At 48.5% G+C, this 25,714-nt stretch overlaps 1 protein-coding gene and 1 long non-coding RNA gene across 3 annotated transcripts in view; one reads left to right on the top strand and one right to left on the bottom strand.

The window, feature by feature from the left end:
* The window catches only part of EPAS1 (endothelial PAS domain protein 1), an 89,339-nt gene extending 72,269 nt beyond the window's left edge, over positions 1–17,070 (top strand). For both annotated transcript variants that reach the window (XM_001147219.7, XM_054677824.2), the window contains 10 exons: positions 284–390; positions 6,145–6,292; positions 6,992–7,206; positions 8,348–8,541; positions 9,110–9,220; positions 10,672–11,162; positions 12,043–12,169; positions 12,361–12,475; positions 12,811–12,984; positions 14,884–17,070. In XM_001147219.7, coding sequence (XP_001147219.1) covers positions 284–390; positions 6,145–6,292; positions 6,992–7,206; positions 8,348–8,541; positions 9,110–9,220; positions 10,672–11,162; positions 12,043–12,169; positions 12,361–12,475; positions 12,811–12,984; positions 14,884–15,035 — 1,834 coding nt within the window. In that variant the 3' untranslated portion in view covers positions 15,036–17,070. The remainder of the gene's footprint in view (positions 1–283; positions 391–6,144; positions 6,293–6,991; positions 7,207–8,347; positions 8,542–9,109; positions 9,221–10,671; positions 11,163–12,042; positions 12,170–12,360; positions 12,476–12,810; positions 12,985–14,883) is intronic.
* A 5,561-nt stretch (positions 17,071–22,631) lies between these two features.
* LOC134807820 (uncharacterized) lies at positions 22,632–24,536 on the bottom strand. Its single transcript, XR_010149140.1, has 3 exons — positions 24,348–24,536; positions 23,452–23,680; positions 22,632–22,822 (listed from the first exon to the last, which is right to left on the bottom strand). It is a non-coding gene; the product is annotated as an uncharacterized LOC134807820 (long non-coding RNA).
* Positions 24,537–25,714: the final 1,178 nt, after the last annotated feature.

The raw sequence follows: 25,714 nt of genomic DNA, 5'->3' as shown, positions 1-25,714 counted from the left end.
TGTACCGGGGTGGTGGGGAGAGGGAGTCCTCAGAACTGGTGCTTTTCTCTCCTCCCAAACATGGCTTCAGGAAGGGCAGGAACAACAGGGGTTTGGTTAAGCCTGCAGTTGTAGATTGAGCACAGTGTTCTTTTGCTTGGATACATGGTACAACAAGAAAGTCTGGATTGTGTTCATCTGCATGTGTGTGTTTGATTTGCCTTCTGGGGTTAGCTCCTGCCCACATGCTGTGCTAAGTTAATATGGTCTTTCTTCCTTACATGCTGCCTTTTTAAAAACTCAGAATCACAGAACTGATTGGTTACCACCCTGAGGAGCTGCTTGGCCGCTCAGCCTATGAATTCTACCATGCGCTAGACTCCGAGAACATGACCAAGAGTCACCAGAACTGTGAGTTCCAGGAGTGCCCCTTGTGGCTTCCGTGTGTCTGTGGTATGTGGCCTTGAGTGGGGTGTGACTGGTGAGACAGAAGACCAGGTCACTTCCTCCACAGAGCTGCTGTCTCGTGTGGCAGACAAGACTTATGCCCTCAAGATGGTTAGAAAACCAAGGCTGCCACCAGCCTATAGACTCCTTCGTGCAAATTAGAAAAAGGACACTTCCTCCAGGGAGACGCACCCGTGCCAAGGTGCACAGCTGAGGCAGTGGAGGGTGGGTTGAGTCTCAGTCCCCCATACCACCTCCACGGAGTGCCTGTGTGCAGTCAGTGGTTTGCACACCCTGTGGAACAGCACTGTAGAGAGTAAAATAATTCAACATGTCATCAACTTGGGTGCATACTGTAGATTCAAGTACATACATTCACAGAAGAGGAGGGCAGGGGGAGTTGAGGAAAGGACACTTGAGTTGGACCTTGAAGGATCGGGGAGGCTTAGGCTGAACAGAGGGGAAAGTATTATGGGTCCATCTTAACACATATGTTGAGGTAGGCCACAGTTCTCAGAGAGCTTGCTTGCTGGATCAAGGGAGCTTTAGAAAAGGCTGTCCAGGCAACCCAGGGATGGCGTATGGAAACTCTGCTTTGCAGTTTGAAAGAAGCCTGAGTTATGTAAGGACTCTGGAAGAGGGCTGCCACATAGAACTTTCTGCAGTGGAAATGTTCTTGAAATGTGGCTAGAGAAGCCAAGGAACTGAACTTTATACAATGTAGTTTTAATTAATTTAAATGTAAATATCCACACTTGGCTTGTAGCTACCATATTGGACAGAGAAGTTCTAGAGTGTATCCTTGGCCATGTTCCCAATTCAGGCTTCCTATAGGCAGGTGATCCAGGACCATTCCCTTGAATCCATGCGACTCATCACTGTGCAAGGGCTCTGGGCCTATAACCCTGTACTTGGCCCACTGGGGGTGATATAAATTGGTAGAATTGATTCCTGCCCTAAGTGATCTTATTTCTGAGGAAAAAAGAGGACTGTGGGCTCCTTGGGAACAAGGGGCTCATATCTTTAACCTCAGTATCTAGCATAGCGTCTGGTACAGAACAGGCACTGAATGCACTATATAAACCGATGGGCAAGACTATATTTGGAAAAGAATGCTTCAAAACAAGTGCCCAGAGTGGTGCAGACAGTGGTGCTGAGAGGATTATGGGAGGATTAAAAACGGGTAAAGTAAGTCTGAGAAGATTCCCAGTGGCCCTGCTGGCAATGGAGAAAATGGAAGGGCAGCCATTTGTTCATGGTTCCTAAATCCACCCATCTACCCCAAGGCTAAGACAGCCAAGTTCAGCGCAGCCAGCAGAGTCACAACCCCGCAAGCTGTACGTGAACATGGTTAAAACCCACTCTTAAGGAGTGAGATCTTTTCTTTTATTGGTTCCTCTGCCTCTTCCTCATGGCTTTTGGGTTTGATTTGACAGTACAACAGGGCCCATTATGATATCTCAGAGAAGTTTCTCACTGTGTTCTCTGGCAAAACACACACACACACACACACACACACACAAAACAACCTAGATTCAGCCCCACTCAGGAACCCAGGGATGGGGTAGGAGTGGAGGTACTCTTTTATGCCTGTGAATGTGACCCCACCTTAGCCTGCCCAAGCTTTGAAATTGTAACATCTGGTTCCAGCCTTCCCTTTGGGATTCCTTCATGCTTCCTGGTCCCTGAGGGGTTCCTGTTTTCAAAGGCAGGTAACAGAATCATCCAGGCACTGCGACTTAGCGGCCCAGGCTCTGGCCCAGCCGACCCACTGATTCCCTAGGGCCTGGATTTCTGGACCTTCCTGACTTTAGATGTAAAACTGGGGAAAAGTCTAGCCTTCCTTCCAAGCTAAGGGTGAAGCCAAAGCAAGAGATGAATGTAAAAATTTCTGGGAATTCTTGGAGGACAGTATTGTCTCTTATCTTGTAGGATGGGAAAGCAGAAGAAGCTACTGTCAAAGGAAAGAAAAATTGTGACTTCTGACTAGGCATATAGAAAGGATTTTCCCTCTTGTTCTTCTTAGAACATCTTCAATCCATAAAAAGGGCTAGGATAAAAATGGTTTATGTTTTCTGCTGACTCTAGGGAAAATAAGGTGCTTTTTACTGAATCCATGTATTTACTTATTAGGCACACTGAAAGGTAACTCACAGCCCGAATAGAAATCACAGGCTCTCTCTCCCCTTGATGGAGCCAAGTAAAGCTGCCCTGAGCTCAGAAACCCATAGCTAGCAAAGGGACAAGCCCACATCCAGCAAAGGGAAATCTGCATGGGTTGCAAATTGGATTAATGACAGTTATGACAGGAGCTTGCCCCTTGCCCCCGACCCCTGTCTCTCATTTGTCCTTGAGGTTTTGCAAGTCAGGTTTCACTACAGACTGACACACATGCTCTAGACTAACTGGAGGCTCAGGTTTGAGACAGGTCCAGATTCACACACTGGGGTCCCCCATTTACACACATGTATGTCTTAGCCTGTAAAGGTTTACCGTTGAAATGCCTGGAGAAGCTCAACTAGATTTAGATCATTGAAAGCTGTAATTTCCAAATGGATTAATAATTTATACACTGTTACTCTGGGGGTGAGGTTAGGGGTCAGTTTCCCTTTGTTATATGAGGATATTATGTGCTTTTAGGCTTTTTATGGCCTTTAATCTTATTTTCCTATCTATTAAGTAGCAGGCCCTTCACCAAGGCTGGCATTAATGACCAGATGATTAGAAAGCTGGCGTTAATTATATTCTACTGACAGAGCAGGCCCTTGCCTGCACTTGTTAGAAATGCAGTTAAAACCTTTGCTTGCTGCACTGTTTGATCAAAAAGAGTATGAGCCCTGAATTTGGTTTGCATTAAGGACCATCTAAATAAGTTAAATACAGGCACTTGAAATTGTGCAAGAATCATTTTACTGCAGCAGAGGAGCCTCAGTGGCACAGATAAAGGGAGAGCAGAGAGGATAAAAGTTATTTCCTTGGTTGAGTCCATGATGGTTTAGGACAGCGGCAACAGCAAGTTTGGTCTTCCCAGTGATTTGTGGACCCAGGTAATAAAGAGACCATTGTATTAGGAGCCACAAGACGTGTTGTGTAGCTCAGACTCTGTCACTATTGTCTTGTAAGCTGTGAAGCAAATCATAACCCTCTGGCCTTAGTTTCCTCATGTTAAAAGAAAATACTTATCCTCCCTGTGGCACAGGATTTTGTTTAAAAGATTAGACAAGATGATACAACCATTTTGGAAATAATTTGGCAGCTTCTTATAAACAGATACTTTACAGGTAAGCCAGCAGTTGCACTCCTAGCTGCACCCACGAGAAATGAAAATATGTCCATACAAATTTATACACAAATGTTTATAGCAACTTTATTCATAATAACCAAAAACTGAAAACAACTCAAACATCCATCAACAGGCAGATGGATAAACAAATTATGGTATGTCCATGCAACGGAATACAACTCACTGATGAAAAGGAATAAACCACAAATGCCTGCAATGCCATGATGAATCTCAAAACATGCTGAGTGTAGAGAAGCCAGACACAAGAGTAGATACTCCTATACAATTCCACTTACATGGAAATCTAGAAAAGACAATTCGAATATATAGTGGCAAAAAGCAGAAGAGTGGTTGCCTGGAACCAGGGTGGGAATGAAGATTAACTGCCTAGAGGCATAAAAAATGGGGTGGTGGGGGCGGTGATGGAAAAGTGCTATGCCTTCACTGTACCTTTGTCAAAACTTGTTGAACTGTATACTTCAAATGGGCGTGTGTTTTATTGAAGGTAAATTTGACCCCAGTAAGATTTATTTTTAAAAATTAAGAGCAAACAAAAAGCTTAGATTAGGAATCTTTAATTTGAACTATAATTCTGTCTACTGTTTCCACTGAGGTGGTCTTTCAGCAAATCACTCAGTAGTTTTAAGCCTCAGTTTCTTCAGCTGTAAAGTGGGAATAACAACAGGCACCCCATGGTGTTGCCTATGAAATGCAGTGATGACGACCTAATCCTTAGTGAGCGCCCTATGTGCCAGGCACTGTGCTAAATGCTTTGCAGAAACGAATTCATCTTATCAGATAGTTCTGAACACTGCAAAGCACTATACAAATGTAAGTTACAGGAATTCTTGCACTTTGCAGGTGCTTGTTAAATTGTGAAGAAGAAAGCAAAACATAAGTGTAAAGGATTACCAAACTGCACTAGTATGAAGAGAGCCATGTTCCTCAGCTGTACAGGGCTGATGAATGGGGAGGAGGCCTGCAAGCCTACCAGGAGAACCGGGGAGACGCTCTGTCTACCGAGAGCCTGGATATCCTCCCAAGTGGCCCCTCATGAGACTATCCACCAACGTGTAACAAATTGTCTGTGACAGGCCATGGGCATAATATGTATTAGTATCTCTAAGAAGGAGGTGGCTTTTCCTATACAAAATTTGTTGGTGACAGTTGGTCAACACTTATGTACCTGATAAGTCATGTGGGTACAGTCGATCCTCAGTACAAATGGCAGTGGTATGCTGGGTAGCTAATGATGACAGTTATTACTGTTACTGCTATTATTATCAATATCCTGTCTTGCAGAGGAGGAAACCAAAACCAAGAAGGACTGTTCCTTTCCCCAAATCCCAAGCTAGCAAGATTTCCCGATCCTCCCTCCATGCCCTTTCCTAACGTCTCTGTGATTTGGGAGCTTCTGAGCTGGAGTTCTGTAAATTCCCAAGGAATGGGCAGTTCAGAAAAATACCCAAAATTCTAACATTATTAGACTTTAAAGAGATTTATTGATTCCTTTTGAATGGCAGCAGATGGAACATTCTGGACTGGGGAAGGACAGTCTGTGATGTGAAACCCTTCCCCAAGGTAGACAACAAAAGCGTTTTTTAAATGAACACTTAGTAGAACAATCTAGAAGAGGAAAAACCTCATAAGTAGGAAGCCTAGCTGGGCGGTTGGGAGAAGGAGTATAAGTGATTTATTACAGCTTATGAAGAGACTGTGTGTGGGCTGCCAGGGTCCCAGCTCTTTCTCAGCCCCAACTGAGAAAGGGTGGGGTGGTTTGCCTCTGCCTTTGCTGTGGGTCACAAACCTTCAGTGGCCCAAAAGGTGGCAAGCCTGACAGATGACCTGGAAAAATCAAGGATATCAATGTTTTAAATGCTTTTATTCATAAGCAGGGTACTGGCGGTGGGTCTGCTGCAAAAAAAAAAAAAAAAAAAAAAAAAAAAAAAAAACTGCCCTGAGGTCAGGCTTTCTCCAAGCTGCTTAGAAGTCCCCCCACCTGGAGTGCTTGACAGGGGATGGCGCTCCTTACCCAGTGTGAAGGGGCTTCTTCTCATTGAACCCCATGAAGAAAGTAAGGCAGGTTCTGGACTTGGTTCTGCTTATAGCTGAGCTGGTCTGTGAGCCTGACTTGTCCAGGGATTGGTGATGGGCCACTGCAAAGCTGCATAGTGAGTGGGTCCCTCCCTCAGTAGACAGCCTTGGGCAAGTCATTTCACCTCTTCTCACCTCTTTTTCCTATATTTAAAATGAAGAGTTGGCTGAGGTGATCCCTAAGCTCCCTCCCAGGTCACTCTCCCTGGTCCTCACTGTCCTGGCGCCCTGTTCTGTCTGTTCCCCTGCAGATTAGACTGCCCTCCCATGCGATCTGCTGAGCCTGTGGTGCACACCCATGCCCCACCTCCCTAAGCGCAGCTCTGTTTCTCCTCCCCTAGTGTGCACCAAGGGTCAGGTAGTAAGTGGCCAGTACCGGATGCTCGCAAAGCATGGGGGCTACGTGTGGCTGGAGACCCAGGGGACGGTCATCTACAACCCTCGCAACCTGCAGCCCCAGTGCATCATGTGTGTCAACTACGTCCTGAGGTAAGCATGTGAGGGCTGGCGGGCCTTGGTGCAGGGTATGTGGGGGTGCCCAAGCTTCCCAGACTGAGGATGACAGGCCTAGGAGATGCCAGGCCTCTCAGCGCCCTGGGCACCACCTCAGGGAGGTCTTGCAGGGCTAACCCTAGAGACTGAGAGGACTTCCTGTGGATGTCTTGGAACAGTGGGATACTGGGTTGGGATTTTTTTTTCTGCCCTTTCCCTGTCATCTGTCATTTATGCCATGCATCTGACCCAGGTGGGGAGGCAGATAGCACACAATAGTCAATATTTTCTGAATGGGGAAAAAGGAAAGAGAATCGCTTATGCTTTTGGGAAAAAAAAGATGTCATGGCTTCACTCTATAGTACCTGGAAGGAAAGCTAGAGGAAGTCATTTCTAGTTGTTTCTAGAAACAGAGAAAAACAAAAGCATGAGGCCTCATATATACCACCCCACTCAAGTGCAATAATATTTAATAAAACAGGATCCGAAACAGACATACATTCAGAGGATACCTCTGTTGTCACTACCTCCATGGTTCACACACTTCTATTGTATGGTTCTTTATAAGACGCCAATGCCTGGAGTCCTACCCATTTTTTGTCGGAGAGCTTAGCTGTGAGGGTTTCCATGCATCTAGGGGAGCACAATTTTTCTAGAAAATGTGGAAAGTCTGAATGGCTCTTTCCCCCCCATTAGTGAGATTGAGAAGAATGACGTGGTGTTCTCCATGGACCAGACTGAATCCCTGTTCAAGCCCCACCTGATGGCCATGAACAGCATCTTTGATAGCAGTGGCAAGGGGGCTGTGTCTGAGAAGAGTAACTTCCTATTCACCAAGCTAAAGGAGGAGCCCGAGGAGCTGGCCCAGCTGGCTCCCACCCCAGGAGACGCCATCATCTCTCTGGATTTCGGTGGGTGCTTCTTAGCTAAGCCAGGCCCCTGGAACCCTGTTGGGGCTGGGAAGAGTTCTTACTATAACAGGCCTCCCTGGCTACAGCTTTTTCTTAACCAGAGCTACCCCAGCCCCCCAAGTCTTGTTAATCACCTGTTAGAGGCCAGGCTCTGCTGAGCACAAAAGACCACCACACGCTCCTGCCCTGATAAGACCATCCCATATCCGACCTCACCAAGTGCTGTACGAGGAGGGGTTGAGAGAGGACACCCCCCCGAGGAGTCGATTCTCCACCATGGGTGGTGAGAGTCTGAGATGAGAGGGAGGGGAGAGGTGAGGGATCTGCTCCGAGGCCACTTGGACACTGTCAAAGAGAAGGGGCAGATTCCTACCAGGGTCTGGAAGGACAGATGGCTTGTTCAGGCAGAGGGCCAAGTTGGAGTAATGTTGGGAAGGATCATTCCAAAAACACAGAGAACATATTGAGGCCTGGGATTAAGCCCTCAAACCCACGACTTCATTGAAGTGTCTGCCTGTCCCTGGGGATGTAAGTCACTGGGGACCCCGGCAGGGTTTTCAGCCCTCGGCTGCTCCAATCCTGGAAACACCCTTGAAGCCCCATGCTCCCCAGTTCGCAACCCGCTGCCACCCCCTCCTGGCCTTGCTGTGGCTGCCGGAAGAGTGGTGCTCACCCTGGACTGTGTCAGCCCCTTTTAGATGTGTTCTACAGCGGCCACGTGAGGATTGCAGCTAAAGAGAATCTGAAACGCAGCGGGCCCTTGGCCAGTAGGTCTCGCAGCTTGTTTTGTGGCAGTACTGAGGCAAATAGCTCAATAGCCCAATTCTCCTCTCCCTCTCATACCTTCCTTGTCTACCCTTCCGGATCTGTTCCTCAGGGAAGAGTGGCTCCTAATATATTTAGTCTCTGAAAATTAAATGTCCCAGGAGACTGTTCCGTTTAAAGGGAGTCTCTACGTTGACTCATAGCCAGAGTCAAAGACCCATGTGTTCCAGCTGAGGCCCAGGGTGTTGGGGGGGCCTAGCCCCAGGCATGCCTTCCAGACCCTCTTAGGGCCTTCTCTGTGGTTTTTGGGCCTCCTCTGCCTTGGGGTGAGCCCGATGGTTGCGGGTGTTCACCTCCCAGGCCCTTGTCTCCACAGGGAATCAGAACTTCGAGGAGTCCTCAGCCTATGGCAAGGCCATCCTGCCCCCGAGCCAGCCATGGGCCACAGAGTTGAGGAGCCACAGCACCCAGAGCGAGGCTGGGAGCCTGCCTGCCTTCACCGTGCCCCAGGCAGCTGCCCCGGGCAGCACCACCCCCAGTGCCACCAGCAGCAGCAGCAGCTGCTCCACGGTGAGCAGCCCTCTTATGGCGAGGACACAGAGAGGGCTCCGTATGTATGACTGCTGCCAGATGGCTGAAGGGACATTTGGGACAGGTACTGTCCTTCTCAGGTTATCACAGAGCCCCTAGAGTGGCCGTGACACTTACCTACCAGGTATCAGAGCTGTTTTCTTCCTTTTAGTGTTCATCCCCCAACCCCATTGAAATAAGCTCCTTGAAGGGCTTTGAGCCCCCAGCTCAGTCCCCATACAGGGCAGTAACATCCTGTATGTGGCACAGAGCTGCACAGTTTGCACAGCCCTGCTGGCCACAGCCTGTATCCTGTTTGGTCCTCAAGACAGGACAACCTGTGAAGCGATAGTAGCCTCATTTTATGATGAGGAGACTGGAATTTAGAGAGGTTGATGAATTGACCTAATTCATACAGCTTGTTAATTAGCGGCCCCTCTACAAATAGTTGTGTGGTGGAATGGAATTGAACCTTTGGGTCCAGGAAGGTATTTCTTCTTCCATGCTGGACTTCTGGGGAGACCAGTGCCATATCTTTGACTCTGTCCCCCTCCTTCCTGGCCCCTAGCCCAATAGCCCTGAAGACTATTACACATCTTTGGATAACGACCTGAAGATTGAAGTGATTGAGAAGCTCTTCGCCATGGACACAGAGGCCAAGGACCAATGCAGTACCCAGGTAGGTGGCTGTGGAGATCAGGCTAGGGTGTGTGCCTGCTGTCTGGTGGACAGCAAAGGCTCACATCCATCCTTGTAGCCTCATCCCTTTGTTGTAAAGAGCAGTGGAGACGTTTGGCCAAGGCCCAGGTCCCCTAAAGAGGTAGGGGTACAGGGTAATGGAGCCTGTGGTCACCCCCTCCTCCCACTGTCAAATCCAGCTCTTCCAGCATATGTGTCTCCTACTTAGATAACTTTCTTAGCACACACGAAAACCGAAATGATACCACTGCACCTTTCTTTAAACAGGCCCTACATTTAACAAGCATAGCCAGATGTATAAAACATATGTATAAACATAGGGGACAATTAATCCCTTTATGAACACATTCATCTTGTGATTTTAAAAAAAAATCATTTTTATATGAAATGCACTTTAAAATAAATAACATCTGTTTGACAATTTTTCATTTACATAAAACTTTTCAGGAACACATTTATTACATAAGGCCAATGTTCTTGCAAAAACTATGTAAACAAGGATAAGGTAGAGGGAGGGGTACGTGTTTTACAAAACCCCAGGGAAAACCATTAATCCCCCATTTGTCTTAGTCTTGAGTTCAACCAGATTTCTGCCTTGCCACTTAGTTTGTTTCTTGATCCTACTTGGCACAAATCCCAGCTACTCTGCAAAACATTCCCTATTTTAGCTTTTCTATCACCCTCCCTCCTCAGAACTCATGTAGTATATATCATGTGGCACTTAATCACAGCTATCTGCTTCTGCTCCTTAAAGATTGCTTAGTATTGCAGTCATTAGTCAGCTGACACCCACTGAGAGTGTCAGTCTCTGAAGTTAGAAACTGTTTTCCGCATCTGCTTGTATTCCCTGTAGCGTCCGTCATGATACTGCCACCCTAAGGGATGATCTGAGTATCTGCTGATTGGAACCAAAGTCTCTGTCCCTGGGGTCTGGCTGTTAGGCTGTTACTCTGCGAGAGTCCACAGATGGACCTGGGCACTTACTGCTTGCTTAGGCCCGTGCCAGCTTACAGGAGGGAGAAGAGGACAAAAAAAAGCCACAGTGTCCACCACAGGCCTAAGCATTGTAGGACAAGGACAACCACCACAGGCTGGAGTAGGCAGGGCTGACTCTGTGGAAGAGGGGCTGCCTCGGCTTCAAGAGAGAAGGCGGGCTCCGGACAGGTGGGATGGGGAGAGGAGAACATTTCTCAATGTGCAGGGTGAAGAGGGGATAAACATGGGGGAAGGCTGGTACATGATACAAGGTCGTGTACATGACACAGCCAAGTCTGAGGTTTTCCTGATAGGCCCTCGGGAGCCAGTGGAGGTGTTTGAGCAGCACTGTGAAACAGTGCTTGAGATGAATGGCTCTGCAGGAGCTGAGTTGGAATAGTGTTTGTGAGGTCGTACCAACCCCCTTGCCTCTTTGCCGGTGCTGTCTCCCCTCAGACGGATTTCAATGAGCTGGACTTGGAGACACTGGCACCCTATATCCCCATGGACGGGGAAGACTTCCAGCTAAGCCCCATCTGCCCCGAGGAGCGGCTCTTGGCAGAGAACCCACAGTCCACCCCCCAGCACTGCTTCAGTGCCATGACAAACATCTTCCAGCCACTGGCCCCTGTAGCCCCGCACAGTCCCTTCCTCCTGGACAAGTTTCAGCAGCAGCTGGAGAGCAAGAAGACAGAGCCCGAGCACCGGCCCATGTCCTCCATCTTCTTTGATGCCGGAAGCAAAGCATCCCTGCCACCGTGCTGTGGCCAGGCCAGCACCCCTCTCTCTTCCATGGGGGGCAGATCCAATACCCAGTGGCCCCCAGATCCACCATTACATTTTGGGCCCACAAAGTGGGCCGTCGGGGATCAGCGCACAGAGTTCTTGGGAGCAGCGCCGTTGGGGCCCCCTGTCTCCCCACCCCATGTCTCCACCTTCAAGACAAGGTAAGTGGCAGATACTCAGCTGTACCAGCAGGGCCGAACCGAGAGGCACCCACTAGTAAGATAGCTGGACCCCCAGGGAGGCCCCTGCCCCTCTCCCCAGCCATCTGATACCCCATTTAGCCCTTCTCTGAGCTCAGACTTTGGGGAATCACCTCAAGCCATGTGAGGCCTAGTGTAGGATGGGTTTTTATCTGGGCTGCCACTGAGGGCAGGCAAAGAAGTGGCTTGTTGAGAGCCTTGTACCTCAGTGTCTCCCTTCGGACCACCACCAGAGTGCCTTTTGTATCTCGGTTCATCATCTGAGCCACACAGAAAATTGAGTGATGATTTTCCCTGGTTGAAAACAGCAAAAAGATACCCATGCCTCCCCCTTGCCTTTTGACTGCCCCCGGGTCCTCGCCACTGCAGCCTCTCCCAGCTGTGCCCAGGCTCCAGAAATGCCTTCCCATCTCCCCAGCATGCTCATTTCACCAGCTGAGAGCTCACTGGGCTAAGCCACAGTGGTTGGTACATGACCTGCCACTCCCAGGGGCCGCTGGTACTTGCCCTTTATAGAGCAGCCAAACTAGTTTTCAGTGGGAGCAAAAGGCAGAGGAGAGACAGGGGCAGAAGAAACCCTCCTAAGGACTAACATTGCCCAGCCAGGCAGCCCATCCCCCAGACCAGGAGGCTTGAGCCCTTCAGCATCTTATAGCTGAGGAAGGAGGCAGAGCTCGAGCTCGTCCTGCAGGTGCACAGCCTGCCTCTGAGACTCTGCCTTTTGGGTCTTTGAGTCATCACAGGCATCAGCATTGGGACTGGAAGGGCCCCTAAGATGAGAAGGCACTGAGTGGCATGTGGCTCCAGACTCCCTCATAGCCTGCTCTCTCGGGCTTGGCAGGTCTGCAAAGGGTTTTGGGGCTCGAGGCCCAGATGTGCTGAGTCCGGCCATGGTAGCCCTCTCCAACAAGCTGAAGCTGAAGCGACAGCTGGAGTATGAAGAGCAAGCCTTCCAGGACCTCAGCGGGGTGAGTCATCCCGACTGGCCACAGGGGCCGCTCCATAGCCCTTAGGGAACCCAGGGCTGCTGAGAGGGGTGGGGATGTGGCCCTTCCAAGCCAGCAAGTGCCAGCCCTGTTCCAGGCCCACCCAACCCACCCAGTCTGGGGACCTGGTTCTCTGGCCATTTCCCCTTTCCATCTGCCCTTCTTACTTCCAGGGGGACCCACCTGGTGGCAGCACCTCACATTTGATGTGGAAACGGATGAAGAACCTCAGGGGTGGGAGCTGCCCTTTGATGCCGGACAAGCCACTGAGCGCAAATGTCCCCAATGGTGAGCAGCGGCCACAGGCCTGGGCCTCCTGGGGGTTCTGGTGGAAGGACTGGGGCTCGGGAGCCCATCCTGGTTCTTCCATTCACCACAGGCCGTACCTGCCTCTCTGAGCCTTGTTAGAATGGGGCGATGTCCTCTGTCTCTCCCGCAGTCCCACACACCCAACTTTTCCATTTCCACTCTGACTTAGATGACGCCATCAGAGGGTCCTGAAGGTTGGCTGTAGTTCTGGTGACTCTGAGCCCCTTTTATAAAGGAAAGGGATGCTAGGGCTTCCTGGCCTCTCCCCTCCCTCAGGCCAGTGCTACCGTCACTCTCTGACTTTGGTCTTTCAGATAAGTTCACCCAAAACCCCATGAGGGGCCTGGGCCATCCCCTGAGACATCTGCCGCTGCCACAGCCTCCATCTGCCATCAGTCCCGGGGAGAACAGCAAGAGCAGGTTCCCCCCACAGTGCTACACCACCCAGTACCAGGACTACAGCCTGTCGTCAGCCCACAAGGTGTCAGGTGGGTGTGCCCAGGATCTGTCACCCCCATCCCAGGATTCGATGCCAGGGGAAGCCCACGTCTACTTTTTTTCCAGCGTCTGCACAGTGCCAGGCACAGGGAGGTGCTTGACTTGAAGTCACCTATACAGGGCTCAGGTCTCCTTGGATTTAGGGAACCTCCTCACGAGTTCCTTATGACATCAGTGATCAGGCCCCCCCAGTGGGTGGGTCTGAGACACAGCTAAAAAACTCAAAACAAACTCAGGCTAGAACACTGAAGGAAAGAATCCAGACCACTACCGACTGCCCAAAGAGGACTGAACACTGAACACTGGGTTGGCCACCCCCAGAACACTGTACCACTGTTGACAGGAGCACTTTCAGAAGAAAGAGCAGGCGGCCACAGCGGTGAGGGCCTGTTGAAGAAGAGAAAGTTGAGAGAGAGAGTTGGGAAGGGGTCTGGGCAGAGGCAGGGGATCTCCCGTCTATGCAAGGATGAGCTTGCTGCGTGGAGAAGGGAGTGCTCCTTCCCTGGGGCTTTAGGGAGAACCCTCCCATGATCAGGTGCCATCCAGGGCTCTTTCCACCCTGAGAATCCCGGAGCCTTGCCCCTTCCTCAGTTCTTCATGTGGATGTGTTTTGGGGTGTCACTCTGAGTTCAGGCAGGTGCTGAGAACATGCCAAAACTTGCTGCAGGGAGAGCAGCCTGGAAAGCTCTGGTAGGCCCACCCTACTGGACTTGGTTCAACTGCAGGCACCGATGCCTGCCTTCAACCCTGGGCCACCTTCATCTTGACAGTATCTTGTGAAACATATATGTCTTCATGAGGTTTGTTTGGCCTGAAAATAATTCGTGGTTTATGGAAAAACATACCAGGCCCCTGTTCTAAAAGGCAATTTCCTCAGCAATAGAGTTTGGGGAAGGTTATAGTTCTGTGCTTCAGAGTCCAGGCTATAGGACCACCAGACAGCCCTGACTTAAATTCTGGCTCTGCTGTTGAGTTCAGTGGCTGGTATATATTTATGTGCAGTAAGACGTAGCCAGCACTATTCTTCCTGTTATGTGAAGCCCACGAATTACCTTGAATATTGAAATCAAGGGAAAATCATATTCTTTTCAAAAGAGTTGAATCATATCAAACTCTTTTCTGACCATGAATAAGAGAAGTTAGCAAGGGATGGTGAGCAGGTATCCATTGATACTGTCCACAGGAGCAGTCAAGCTGGGGAGGCAGACATGGACCCCAGCAAGGATCTGAGCTAGGAGGTGCAGGAGGCAATGGCCACTGGAACGAGGCTCTGCAGATAAGGGAAGGTGGGTGGGCATCTCCCATCGGAGGGGCAGAATGCAGGGCTTCCAGGCTCTCTGCTGCCACCTAAGCCTTTCCTCCTTGGGATGGGGCCTGTGTGTGTGCTGCGAGTGTCCCCTCTGCCACTCCCTGGTCTGCCTCCTCGGCAAGAGAATAGCACAGAGGCAAGAAGAAAGGAAACTGGATTTTCAGACTCTTGAATCTTGAGGCAGTCTGTGTTTGCGTCTGTATGTATGTGTGTGTTCTGCATGTTCTGTGTATGTGAGCATAGGTGCCAGGTGGTTCAGAACTCCCTCTCAGCCTTTCCTCCCTGCTGCCAGGAGGCATGGGGTCAGCAACCCCAGGCTCTTCCTGAAGCTTCCACCTACCTGTGCTGCAGCCCGCACCTCACGCTTTCCTCTCTCTTGGGTCTCAGCACCCCACCTGAGGCAATGGTTCTGGAGGCAGACACGTTCCCCGAGCATGCAGCAGGCCGTGGGACAGACACCACTGAAGGAGCAGAGTGAAATTAGGGCTGCTCTATTGGTATCCCCCAGTCACAAAGAAGTAGACACTTTTCCAAATGTACAATTTAGGCCTTTAAGTTATGGTACCAACCCTTCTTTCAGGCATGGCAAGCCGGCTGCTCGGGCCCTCATTTGAGTCCTACCTGCTGCCCGAACTGACCAGATATGACTGTGAGGTGAACGTGCCCGTGCTGGGAAGCTCCACGCTCCTGCAAGGAGGGGACCTCCTCAGAGCCCTGGACCAGGCCACCTGAGCCAGGCCTTCCACCTGGGCAGCACCTCTGCCGACGCCGTCCCACCAGCTTCACTCTCTCCGTCTGTTTTTGCAACTAGGTATTTCTAACGCCAGCACACTATTTACAAGATGGACTTACCTGGCAGACTTGCCCAGGTCACCAAGCAGTGGCCTTTTTCTGAGATGCTCACTTTATTATCCCTATTTTTAAAGTACACAATTGTTTTACCTGTTCTGAAATGTTCTTAAATTTTGTAGGATTTTTTTTCCTCCCCACCTTCAGTGACTTCTAATTTATATTATCCATAGGTTTCTCTCCCTCCTTCTCCTTCTCACACACAACTGTCCATACTAACAAGTTTGGTGCATGTCTGTTCTTCTGTGGGGAGAAGCTTTAGCTTCATTTTACTAAAAAGATTCCTCGTTATTGTTGTTGCCAAAGAGAAACAAAAATGATTTTGCTTTCCAAGCTTGGTTTGTGGCGTCTCCCTCGCAGAGCCCTTCTCCTTTCTTTTTTAAAACTAATATCACCATATTGTAAATTTCAGGGTTTTTTTGGTTTAAGCTGACTCTTTGCTGTAATTTTGGGAAAAAAGAAATGTGAAGGGTCAACTCCAACGTATGTGGTTATCTGTGAAAGTTGCACAGCGTGGCTTTTCCTAAACTGGTGTTTTTCCCCCGCATTCGGTGGATTTTTTTATTATTATTCAAAAACATAACTGAGTTTTTTTAAAAGAGAAAATTTATATCTGGGTTAAGTGTTTATCATATATATGGGTACTTTGTAATATCTAAAAACTTAGAAACGGAAATGGAATCCTGCTCACAAAATCACTTTAAGATCTTTTCGAAGCTGTTAATTTTTCTTAGTGTTGTGGACACTGCAGACTTGTCCAGTGCTCCCACGGCCTGTACGGACACTGTGGAAGGCCTCCCTCTGTCGGCTTTTTGCCATCTGTGATATGCCATAGGTGTGACAATCCGAGCAGTGGAGTCATTCAGCGGGAGCACTGCGCGCTATCCCCTCACATTCTCTATGTACTATGTATGTATGTATTATTATTATTGCTGCCAAGAGGGTCTGATGGCACGTTGTAGGGTCAGGGGGTGGGGCGGGGAAGTGCTCTAACTTTTCTTAAGGTTTTGTTGCTAGCCCTTCAAGTGCACTGAGCTATGTGACTCGGATGGTCTTTCACACGGCACATTTGGACATTTCCAGAACTACCATGAGATGGTTTAGATGGGAATTCATGCAAATGAGGGGTCAAAAATGGTATAGTGACCCCGTCCACATCCTCCAAGCTCACGACCTTGGAGCCCCGTGGAGCTGGACTGAGGAGGAGGCTGCACAGCGGGAGCAGCAGCTGGTCCAGACCAGCCCTGCAGCCCCACTCAGCCGGCAGCCAGATGGCCCCGCAAGGCCTCCAGGGATGGCCCCTAGCCACAGGCCCTGGCTGAGGTCTCTGGGTCGGTCAGTGACATGTAGGTAGGAAGCACTGAAAATAGTGTTCCCAGAGCACTTTGCAACTCACTGGGTAAGAGGGACGACACCTCTGGTTTTTCAATACCAATTACATGGAACTTTTCTGTAATGGGTACAATGAAGAAGTTTCTAAAAACACACACAAAGCACATTGGGCCAACTATTTAGTAAGCCCGGATAGACTTATTGCCAAAAACAAAAAGTAGCTTTCAAAAGAAATTTAAGTTCTATGAGAAATTCCTTAGTCATGGTGTTGCGTAAATCATATTTTAGCTGCACGGCATTACCCCACACAGGGTGGCAGAACTTGAAGGGTTACTGACGTGTAAATGCTGGTATTTGATTTCCTGTGTGTGTTGCCCTGGCATTAAGGGCATTTTACCCTTGCAGTTTTACTAAAACACTGAAAAATATTCCAAGCTTCATATTAACCCTACCTGTCAACGTAACGATTTCATGAACGTTATTATATTGTCGAATTCCTACTGACAACATTATAACTGTATGGGAGCTTAACTTTATAAGGAAATGTATTTTGACACTGGTATCTTATTAAAGTATTCTGATCCTACCACTGCTGGTGGCTCTTATTTCCTGTGGATTTATCATGGGCTATGCCAATGTAAAGTGAAGTATTAAGTCGTTCATATAAATTGAACATTAGCACAGACCTTTATGAGACTACTGAAGTGAGCTGATAAGACTGGTGAAGGAAAGACTGTGTTAAATACTTGGTAGTCGCCTAAGTCTGAAAATTCATATTGTATCTTCCATATTTCTGCAAGTATTTTTCTATCTATCTATGTGCCTCGGGGCCATTTTTTGTATCCTATGGGGAACCCAAGGAAAGAAGTCATGGTCTCTGCTTTCAGAAAATTACATGAAGTCGTTTGAGAGCCACACTGTTCTGTATATTCACATAGTGCACTTTGGGATGGAGGTCCCGAAGGGAAAGGGGCAGCCTGAGCATTAGGACTTCAATTTGGAGGCGGCTGGGCTGGAGTAGGGTCTTCCCAGGTAGACTGTGATTGGGAAGAGCAGAGATCCCCTCGGCCAGAGACAGAGCACAGTGAAAGCCCAGAACTGGACATGAGCATGATATGTTCCCCAATTCAAATTTCACTTTTCCAGATCATGACCTGCTTGTGAGCAGACCTTTGTCTCCATGGAGAGATGGGGGCAAGGGGAGAGACCGTGCAGCAGCCTGCGCTCTCACTGTCTACCCTAGAACTAGCCATTCCAGCAGCATGTACTTTGCCTAAGCATTTGGTCCATATAGTATGGTCTCACATGTTAGCTTGTTAGCTCACTGGATCCTAGGTCTAAGCAATGCCATGGGCACCCATTCCACAGCTGAAACTGAGGATCTTATGACTTAAGCAAGTCACAGCTTGTTGATGGGAGAAATGAAACTGAAACCCCTTCCTGGCCAGTGCGTCTCTCCTCTTACACCTTAGACTGATGGCTGGGAGGTTGATTTTATGACAGGACCCTGTTCTCATTTCTAAATAGAAAATTCATGTCTTTATTACTTTAGCCTTTAGACCTCCTTCTGGTTCTTTTGCTTACTCTTCTCTTCCAAATCTTGGGGCCTGGACCTTCAGATTGGAGTTTCTGGGCTCTGCCAGGTTCCTACCCACCTGTGCCTGCCATCTTGGACTTCCTGAAAACATCACCTGTTCTTTTCTGAAGCTTTTCTGTGACTGACACATCTCAGCCCATCCTTCAGGAGCAGAGTTGCCTCTAAGCACTGGCTAATTCAGGATTCAGGCCTGGAAAGGTGCTATCCATCCCAGCCCCCTAATAACTGCAGGGTCCCGTGGGGTCCACAGTGCTGTCCTTGGGCCATGATTATACCCTCCTGCTCCTGGGGGTGCTGGGCAGCTCAAAGCTCCTCTTGCTTCCAAGTCCAGCGAGCAAGCCAGAGCAAGCCAGGAACACAACGAAGCCATTGTTCCTGATGGGTCAGAGGAGCTCAGCCTCCAAGCACAAGACACAAGACCCACACAAGCCATCACTGCTTCATGTTTTGCCTCAAGCAATCCAGTGAAGACTGACTTAAATGCTCCCGATTTTGTATTTTCAAAATGTAGGTGACTCAGGAGTAGGTACATGCCTGTGTGACCAGATGTGCAAGGACCAAGGTAGGGGCCCGAGCAGAATTAGCAATCGTTCAGCCATTGGGGGTCCTCCTGATGCTAGATATATTCCCCTCTAGGCAAGCAAACCCTGGTGGGCTGTGACAACATCTCAGCACTTGTCTTGGTTGGCTGGCTTATGGATGAGAAGTCGCTCCGGGAGAGGGACTCTGACCCAAGGCTGGAACATCAGAAGGCCCTACCTAGTAGAGAAGGGCCAACCCTGCCCCTTCTGATCATGCAGGGCAAAACTGATCCCATTCCGCAGCATGGGCTTTGATGCCCATGTTCAGATGGGGGTGGAGAGTGAATGAACTGTTTTTTTTCTGGAGATCACGGAAATGCAGATTCATTTCTTTTACAACATGCAAGATTCAACCACTTAACATCCTTCCTCTCCTGGATCCCGCACAAAAGACTCTGCTTTTTTGTGAAAAAGAACTTTTACCAGGAGGCCTGCAGAAGAACAGTCAGGTTAACCTGGCTCTTCCTTCCCTGAGGCAGTGGCCCAGGGTAAGACAGCACAGGATGTTATCTCAGATGCTGAGAGGGGCTGAGAAACAATGTCGCCCAAACCCATCACTTCTTTTTTTCAACCTCCTCATTTTAGAGATGAGGAAACTGATGCCCAGGAAAACAAAGCGACTTGCCTGCAGTCACACAGGGAGTTAGTGGCAGGGTGGGGGCCAGAGCCCAGGCCAGCATCATGGGAACTGGGGCTGAACTCACGTAAGTGAAAGGGCTGTGTTCTCTGCCCCAGAGGTCACCGCTCACTGTCTCAGCCAGCACTGGGCCTCCCACATGGCCCTTCCCAAATCTTCCTTCCAGCCTCCTGCTCCTCACTTCCCTCCGGCACTCTCAGTTCTTCCAAAAATGATCCTGTCACCCCCATTTCTTCCAAACATTCCTCTGAGCTCAGCGACCCCTGTGGGAACTGCTTGGCCTCTCTGTGACCTCAAATGAAGTCTAAGTCAATTCTTTCACTACTAGACTGAACTTTTCTTGGTCCCCCAGGACCCAGGAGAAAACGATTTTGAAGTACTTCCCCAGCCCCACCTAATACACACAGTGTTTAAAAATGATACTTCTTCGGCAATCATGATCCTTCCTTCTAGAAGCTTCCCAGCTAGTAGGGGAACCAAACAAAGCCCGCTTGGATAGATGGTGTGGGATGATGGAGGCCCATGGCCCAGTTTTCCCAGCCAGTCCAAGCATTAGATCACGTGCCTCCACGTCCCCGCAGGTGCAGCTGTACTTGGGCCAAGGGTCCCATCGCGGGTTCAGAAAGCATCATAACTACTGATGCAAATGAGCCCTTCGTTGTTTTAGGGTGGACTTCAACTCCTGCAAATGTCCAGAGGAGGCCAGCAGAGATCAGCCCGGGTCTTAGGAGTGAAGAATCTCCCACCAGAGCTGGGATGGAAGAGGATTAGACAGGCAGGGGGAAAAGAGGTCATTCCAGGAGAAGTGGACCAGGGAGACAAAGGCCTGAGGCCAGAATGAGCAATACATGCAAGAGGCCCTGGGGGGCAGGCAGGACGGGAGCTGGGAAGGAGGGGGCGGCCGGGCAGCCTGGCAACTCACAACACAGACCTAGAGTCAGACGGACCTAGGTTCAAATCCCAGCCCTGCTGCTTCCTGCTGTGTAACCTCAAGGAAGCCCCTTAAACATCTGATAGCCTAAGTCTGCTGTTCTGTAGAATGGTGGTGACAGCAGTCCCTACCTCATAGGGTTTAAAGCTGGAGATACAAATTTGGGTATGTGCAGTAGGTAAATTGTACTTAACTCCATGAGGTGGGATGAAATATGCCTATGAGATAGAAGTGCAAAGAACAGAGGTCCGGAGACAGAACCTAGGCCACTGGTAGAAGCCAGACTGAGCAGGAGCAGCCAAGGAGCAGAAAGAAATCTAGGGGTATAGTATCCCAAAAGCCAAGTGACAAGGGTGCTGCGGGAAGTAGGGCATAGTGAACTGCGTTACACACACACTAGACTGAAAGGTAAGGGAAGGGGAAAAAAATTGACTTGGATTTGCCAACATGGAGCTCACCATCAACCTTAACAAGAGCAGGTTTGGTGGGGAGCTAAGGACAGCAGATTGGAGTAGACTGAGGAATGAGCTGGCTGGAGTGGGGAAACAGAGACCGTAGCAATATACAACTCGTTTGGGAAGGTTCCCTGTGCAGGAAAGCAGGGAAATGGAGTGGAGCAAGAGGATGACATGGGTCAGGGGAGTGTGTGGGAGTGTGGGAGTGTGTGTGTCTGTGTGTGTGGTTTCATATTTAATCGACTTTTATCTTAGAATAGTTTTAGGTTTACAGAAAGGCTGTGAGACCATTATAAGAGTTCCCTGCACTCAGCTTCCTCTATTATTTTATTTTATTTTTAGAATAGAGACAGGGTTTCCCTATGTTGTCCAGGCTGGTCTCAAACTCATGGGCTCAAGTGATCCTCCTGCCTCGGCCTCCCAAAGTGGTAGGAATATAGACGTGAGCCACCGTGCCTGGCCTCCAGTATTGTTAACATTACTATGGTACATAAGTCACAATTAATGAACCAGTATTGGTACCTTATTATCTAAAGCCTGTACTTTATTCTAGTTTTTAGTTTTACTTAATATCTTTCTTTTTCTGTTCTAAGGTCCTATTCAGGATACCACATTACATTTACTTGTCACGTCTCCTTAGGCTTCTCTTAGGTTTTCCCCACTTTTGACAGCCTTGACAATTCTGAGGAGTGCTAGTTAAGTATGTTGTAGAACATCCTTCCATTTGGATTTGTCTGGTGTTTTTCTGGTTGGACAGAGGTTGTGGGTTTTGGAAAGGACGACCACAGAGGTACAGTGCCATTATCACCTCCTCACATCACAGCAAGGGTACATTCCGCCATCATGACTCGTTGCCTTGATCACCTGGCTGAGGTGTTTTGTCAGGTCTCTCCACTGTAAAGTTACTGGTTTTGGGGAGCCAGGAGGGACATCATTTTTGAAGATGAGCTACATTAGGAAACGTATATACGGTGATGGCAGAAAGTTGATGAAGACAGGAAAGAGGGGATAATTGCAGAAGTAAAATGATTGAAAAGGTGGGATGGGCACGGATGGAATCCACTGCACCATCGAGGGGCTGGCTTCAGACAGAAGCATGGACAGCTCATCGTTTTAAAAGGGGGACGGCAGAGAAGAGAGTAAAGCCTTCGTCCGTCAGGTGGAATTGGTGGTGGGAGGATAATAAGCAATCTCTAGTCTGATCGCTATTTCCCCAGTGATATATGAGGCTGTCAGAGGTTTGAAGAGATACAAGTATGAAATAGTCACTACAAGGTCAGACTGATCGATGATCAGTATCAGAAGCTCAGGTGAGATTTATGGTCATGAACTGGCCCATGGCACAATTGTGTTTTCTTCTAGCCACACTGTTCTACTCTAATGGAGGCTGAATGGGTGGGTAGTTGAGTTTACCAGGTTGTGGTTCAGCCAGGACGGTATGTTTAAGGGAGTGAGGAAAGTTTCCAGTAGGATGACTATTATGATGGATCACTAAGTTGTGTGAGAAGGAAAGAAAAAAATGAATAGGTTCATGATCAATGAAAAAAATGGCAGGCTCAGTGAATTGGAGGTCTTAGTGAGGTCACAGTGGTCAGTGTGATATGTTAGAGAAAGGAACCATGTAGATGGGGCACAGTTGTCAGAGGAGAGGAAACTTACAGTTGAGATCTCACATACATAGGACCCAGCAATGACCACTTCTAGGTATTTTAAAGAAGTCAAGATTTTAAGTCCACACAAAATCTGCACACAAATGTTCATCCTCACCAAGAACTGAAAACAACCCAAATGTCCTTCGACAGGGGTAGATTTTTAAAAAACTGTAATATATCTACACAATGGACTACTACTCAGCAATAAAAGTTAACATGCTTGATTCAAACAACAGCATGGATGAATCTCAAAGGTATTATTCTTTTGAACAAAAGAGGCCAGTACCAAAAGGGCACATTCTATATAATTCCATTTATATGGCATTCTAGAAAAGGCAAAAATACAGGAACAGAGAACAGCTCATTGCTTGCCAGAAGGCAGGGGTGAGGAGAGATGAGGGCGTTCTCTGGAGTATTAGAACTGTTGCTTGTACTGTCTGTGGTGGTGGCTGTGAGAATCCACGCATGTCTAAGAAACCATAGACCTGTACATCAGAAAAAGAATTTTACAGATGTAAACTTAAAACATTTTTTAAATAAAAGCAAATTTTCAGATCTCAGAGGTGGCTGAAATCAAAGAAGGCAAGGGTCTGAAGAAGTTGGGGAGCCAGGATGTCGTCAGAGTGGTCCAGGTGGGTGTCAGCGTCAGTGAAAGTAAAGGTGGATGGAGAGAGGAGCTGGGGACTGAAGTCACTGGGAAAAGAAAAAAAGAGTCTGAGGACTGAGAGGGAGAAACGAGTAACCCCTCTACGTCCAGGCCCTGCCTGACACCTGCCTGTAGGCGACAGAAACCAGCCTCAACCTGAGTGGCTGCAAGGAGCAGGGAGCTTGAGGACAGCCAGGCTTCAGTGAAAGAAGGTAAAGGCCCCTTCAGAGGAGGGGAGGCTCTAGGAGACAGAGTTCTCGATAATGCAGTGGAAGGGTCTGGAGGTGAGGAGGGGTGAAGCGAAGCGGATGTGCAGAACTCTCCCAGGACAAGGACCACGTGGTGACTGATGACCTGGAAGCCTTGGTCTGCAGTGGTGACCGAGGAAGACAATTAGGAGGGACAGCATGTTGCCAAGAGGTCTCTCAGAGGTTCGAGCAAGACGGCCAGCGGGGGCAGGGTGCTGACCTCTTCTGTAGCTGGAAGGGAGATCCAGCATGCTCCCCAGGCATGGGCAGAGCTTTCTGGCCCTCCTCTTGTCCTGCAGCACCTAGGGACCAACATACATACACACTCACAGAACACAAAGTGGGTTTGTGTTTGTTGATTTCCAACAGCAGGTATCAGGGTGGCCAGGGGACAGCTCCCTCCATCTCTGTCCTGATCTTGGCTTTAAACTATGTGGGTGGGCCCAGCACTTGTAGGAACAAAAAAAGAAAACAGCTGCAGTTAGAGAAGACCCATTTGGCCTAAAACAAAGAACTTTTTCCCCATCCTCATTAGCCTGGTTGAGGCGAGGGCAGCTGAGCGTGAACATTGACATCATTTTGGGGGCCTCACTAAAGGCCAAGGCAGTGCTCTAACTAAGACTCAAGTCTGGATGAGAAAGCTGACTCAGACCGGGGTGGGTTGGCCTGGCCTGCACGGGTTTGGGAGATCCTGGGTACGTGTGTCCACTCCTGCTTAAAATGTGGAGCACCAGCTGTGCTGGCCAGCGTGGGCTCTGCTGCGATGGTCATCATTCCCACCCCCCTACATGCTGTGGACCAACTCTGAGCTCCGCTGGGCTGTGCTCGGGGCATGGGACTGGTCATGGGTCGCTCACTTTCTGATTGAAGAAAATTGGAAAATTCGTGGGAAACTGCCCTCTAAGCCACTCCGAGCCCAGAATCCCTTTCAGGACATCTCCCTGGCCACTCACACCCTCATGGGAGAACTTCTGAAAAAGAGTAGAGGACCCAGTCTCTGCTCAAGTTTCCAGGAGCCAGCTGTGGGTGGCATCTGTAGCTCTCCAGGGGTGGGGGGTGGGGGGCAGGGGATAAGACTGATTGATCTTTAACTTCCTGGGTCCAATAATGACTCACATGGGTGAAGGATGAAATTCCAGGCATCACAGCAGGCTAGCAAAAGGCATATTCTAAGCAGGAGGAGGTGGACGGGGTCTTCTGGGTATTCCTCAAGTCACTCCAGGTAGACCCATCCCCTCTCATAAATCTGCACTTTTTATTTCTACAAGCAGAGGTGGGGGTGGACTTGTAGCAGTACTCACAGTCAGAAAGTAGAGACAGTCACAGTGACTTTATTATTTATTAGGCTGAGCTTGACCAGAGTATCTCATTCATTCATCACAATAGTCCTGTGAGCTCATAGGATCATAATTATTGCCATTTGGAGATGAAGAAACCAAGACAGAGAGAAATACAGTCACTTTGCCAAGGAAGTGCCTTTGATATTGAGTATGGGAATTTCTGAAAAATAACTTATTAATAAATGAGTACTAGCCTATAAAGTAATTGTAGAAATAATGTGACCCTAAAAACGCATTAATAGAAGAACAATATGGAGAAAAAAGGAATGGGTAATCCCACAATACTATGGGCTAGGAAGCCACCCCGATAACATTATATCCCTCTCTGGGTACCAGGTTTTAATAAACAGTAATGAATTCAAAGAAGGATGACTAAAATGGTGAGGAGACTCTCAACTATGTTACAAACACTGACTAGAAAAGCTGAGGAAGTTTGTACTGGAGAAAATAAGGTTTGGGGGAGCTCAAAAGTCCACCTGCAAATATCTGGAAAAGCAGAAGGTGTAGAACTTTTTTGGGTGGCTCCACAGGATAGAATCAGGCCTACAGGTGCAGGAAAACAGAGTCCAGCTGAACGCAAATACACTCGGAAACAAACTTCACCCTTTCCCTGATGTTTCAGTGTTTACTTGCTCAGAATAACAGAGAAATCCCTTTACTCTGATCACCAGAGAAAGCTATTTAGAACATGATGGGCTAAGGATAACAGGAAAAGGTAAAGAAAAACTATGATTGCAAAACTTCGCTCACATCTCTGTGTAGATAAAGCTTGGTTGTGAAAGATAGATGGCCCATATGCAACCCAGGATGACCAGAGGGGAACTGGCACTGCCCCTTAACTGTGAGCCGAAAAAATGGTGCAAATTATGGTGAATGTAAATTTTAAAATGTGTTTCTTCCTTAATAGAGATTTAGACTGCATGGCCTTCATGGACTACTGTTTCTCTTTGGGAGGTACTGTGGCATTACATCTGAAGTTAGGAAGAAAGCAAAAAACCCCACCAAGTCAGAATTCCCCTCGAGAACCCCTAAGGAAGGTGTGACCACACTGAAAACCAACACCCCACTTCTCCAGCGCAGTCAGCTTTTCCTCCAGTGTCAGAACAATTGTGGTTTCTTTGGATGAGCACCAGATGAAATAAT

This window comes from Pan troglodytes, chromosome 12 (assembly GCF_028858775.2).
Source record: "Pan troglodytes isolate AG18354 chromosome 12, NHGRI_mPanTro3-v2.0_pri, whole genome shotgun sequence".
Classification (NCBI taxonomy): Eukaryota; Metazoa; Chordata; class Mammalia; order Primates; family Hominidae; genus Pan; species Pan troglodytes.
This window is presented reverse-complemented; position numbering and strand designations above follow the sequence as displayed.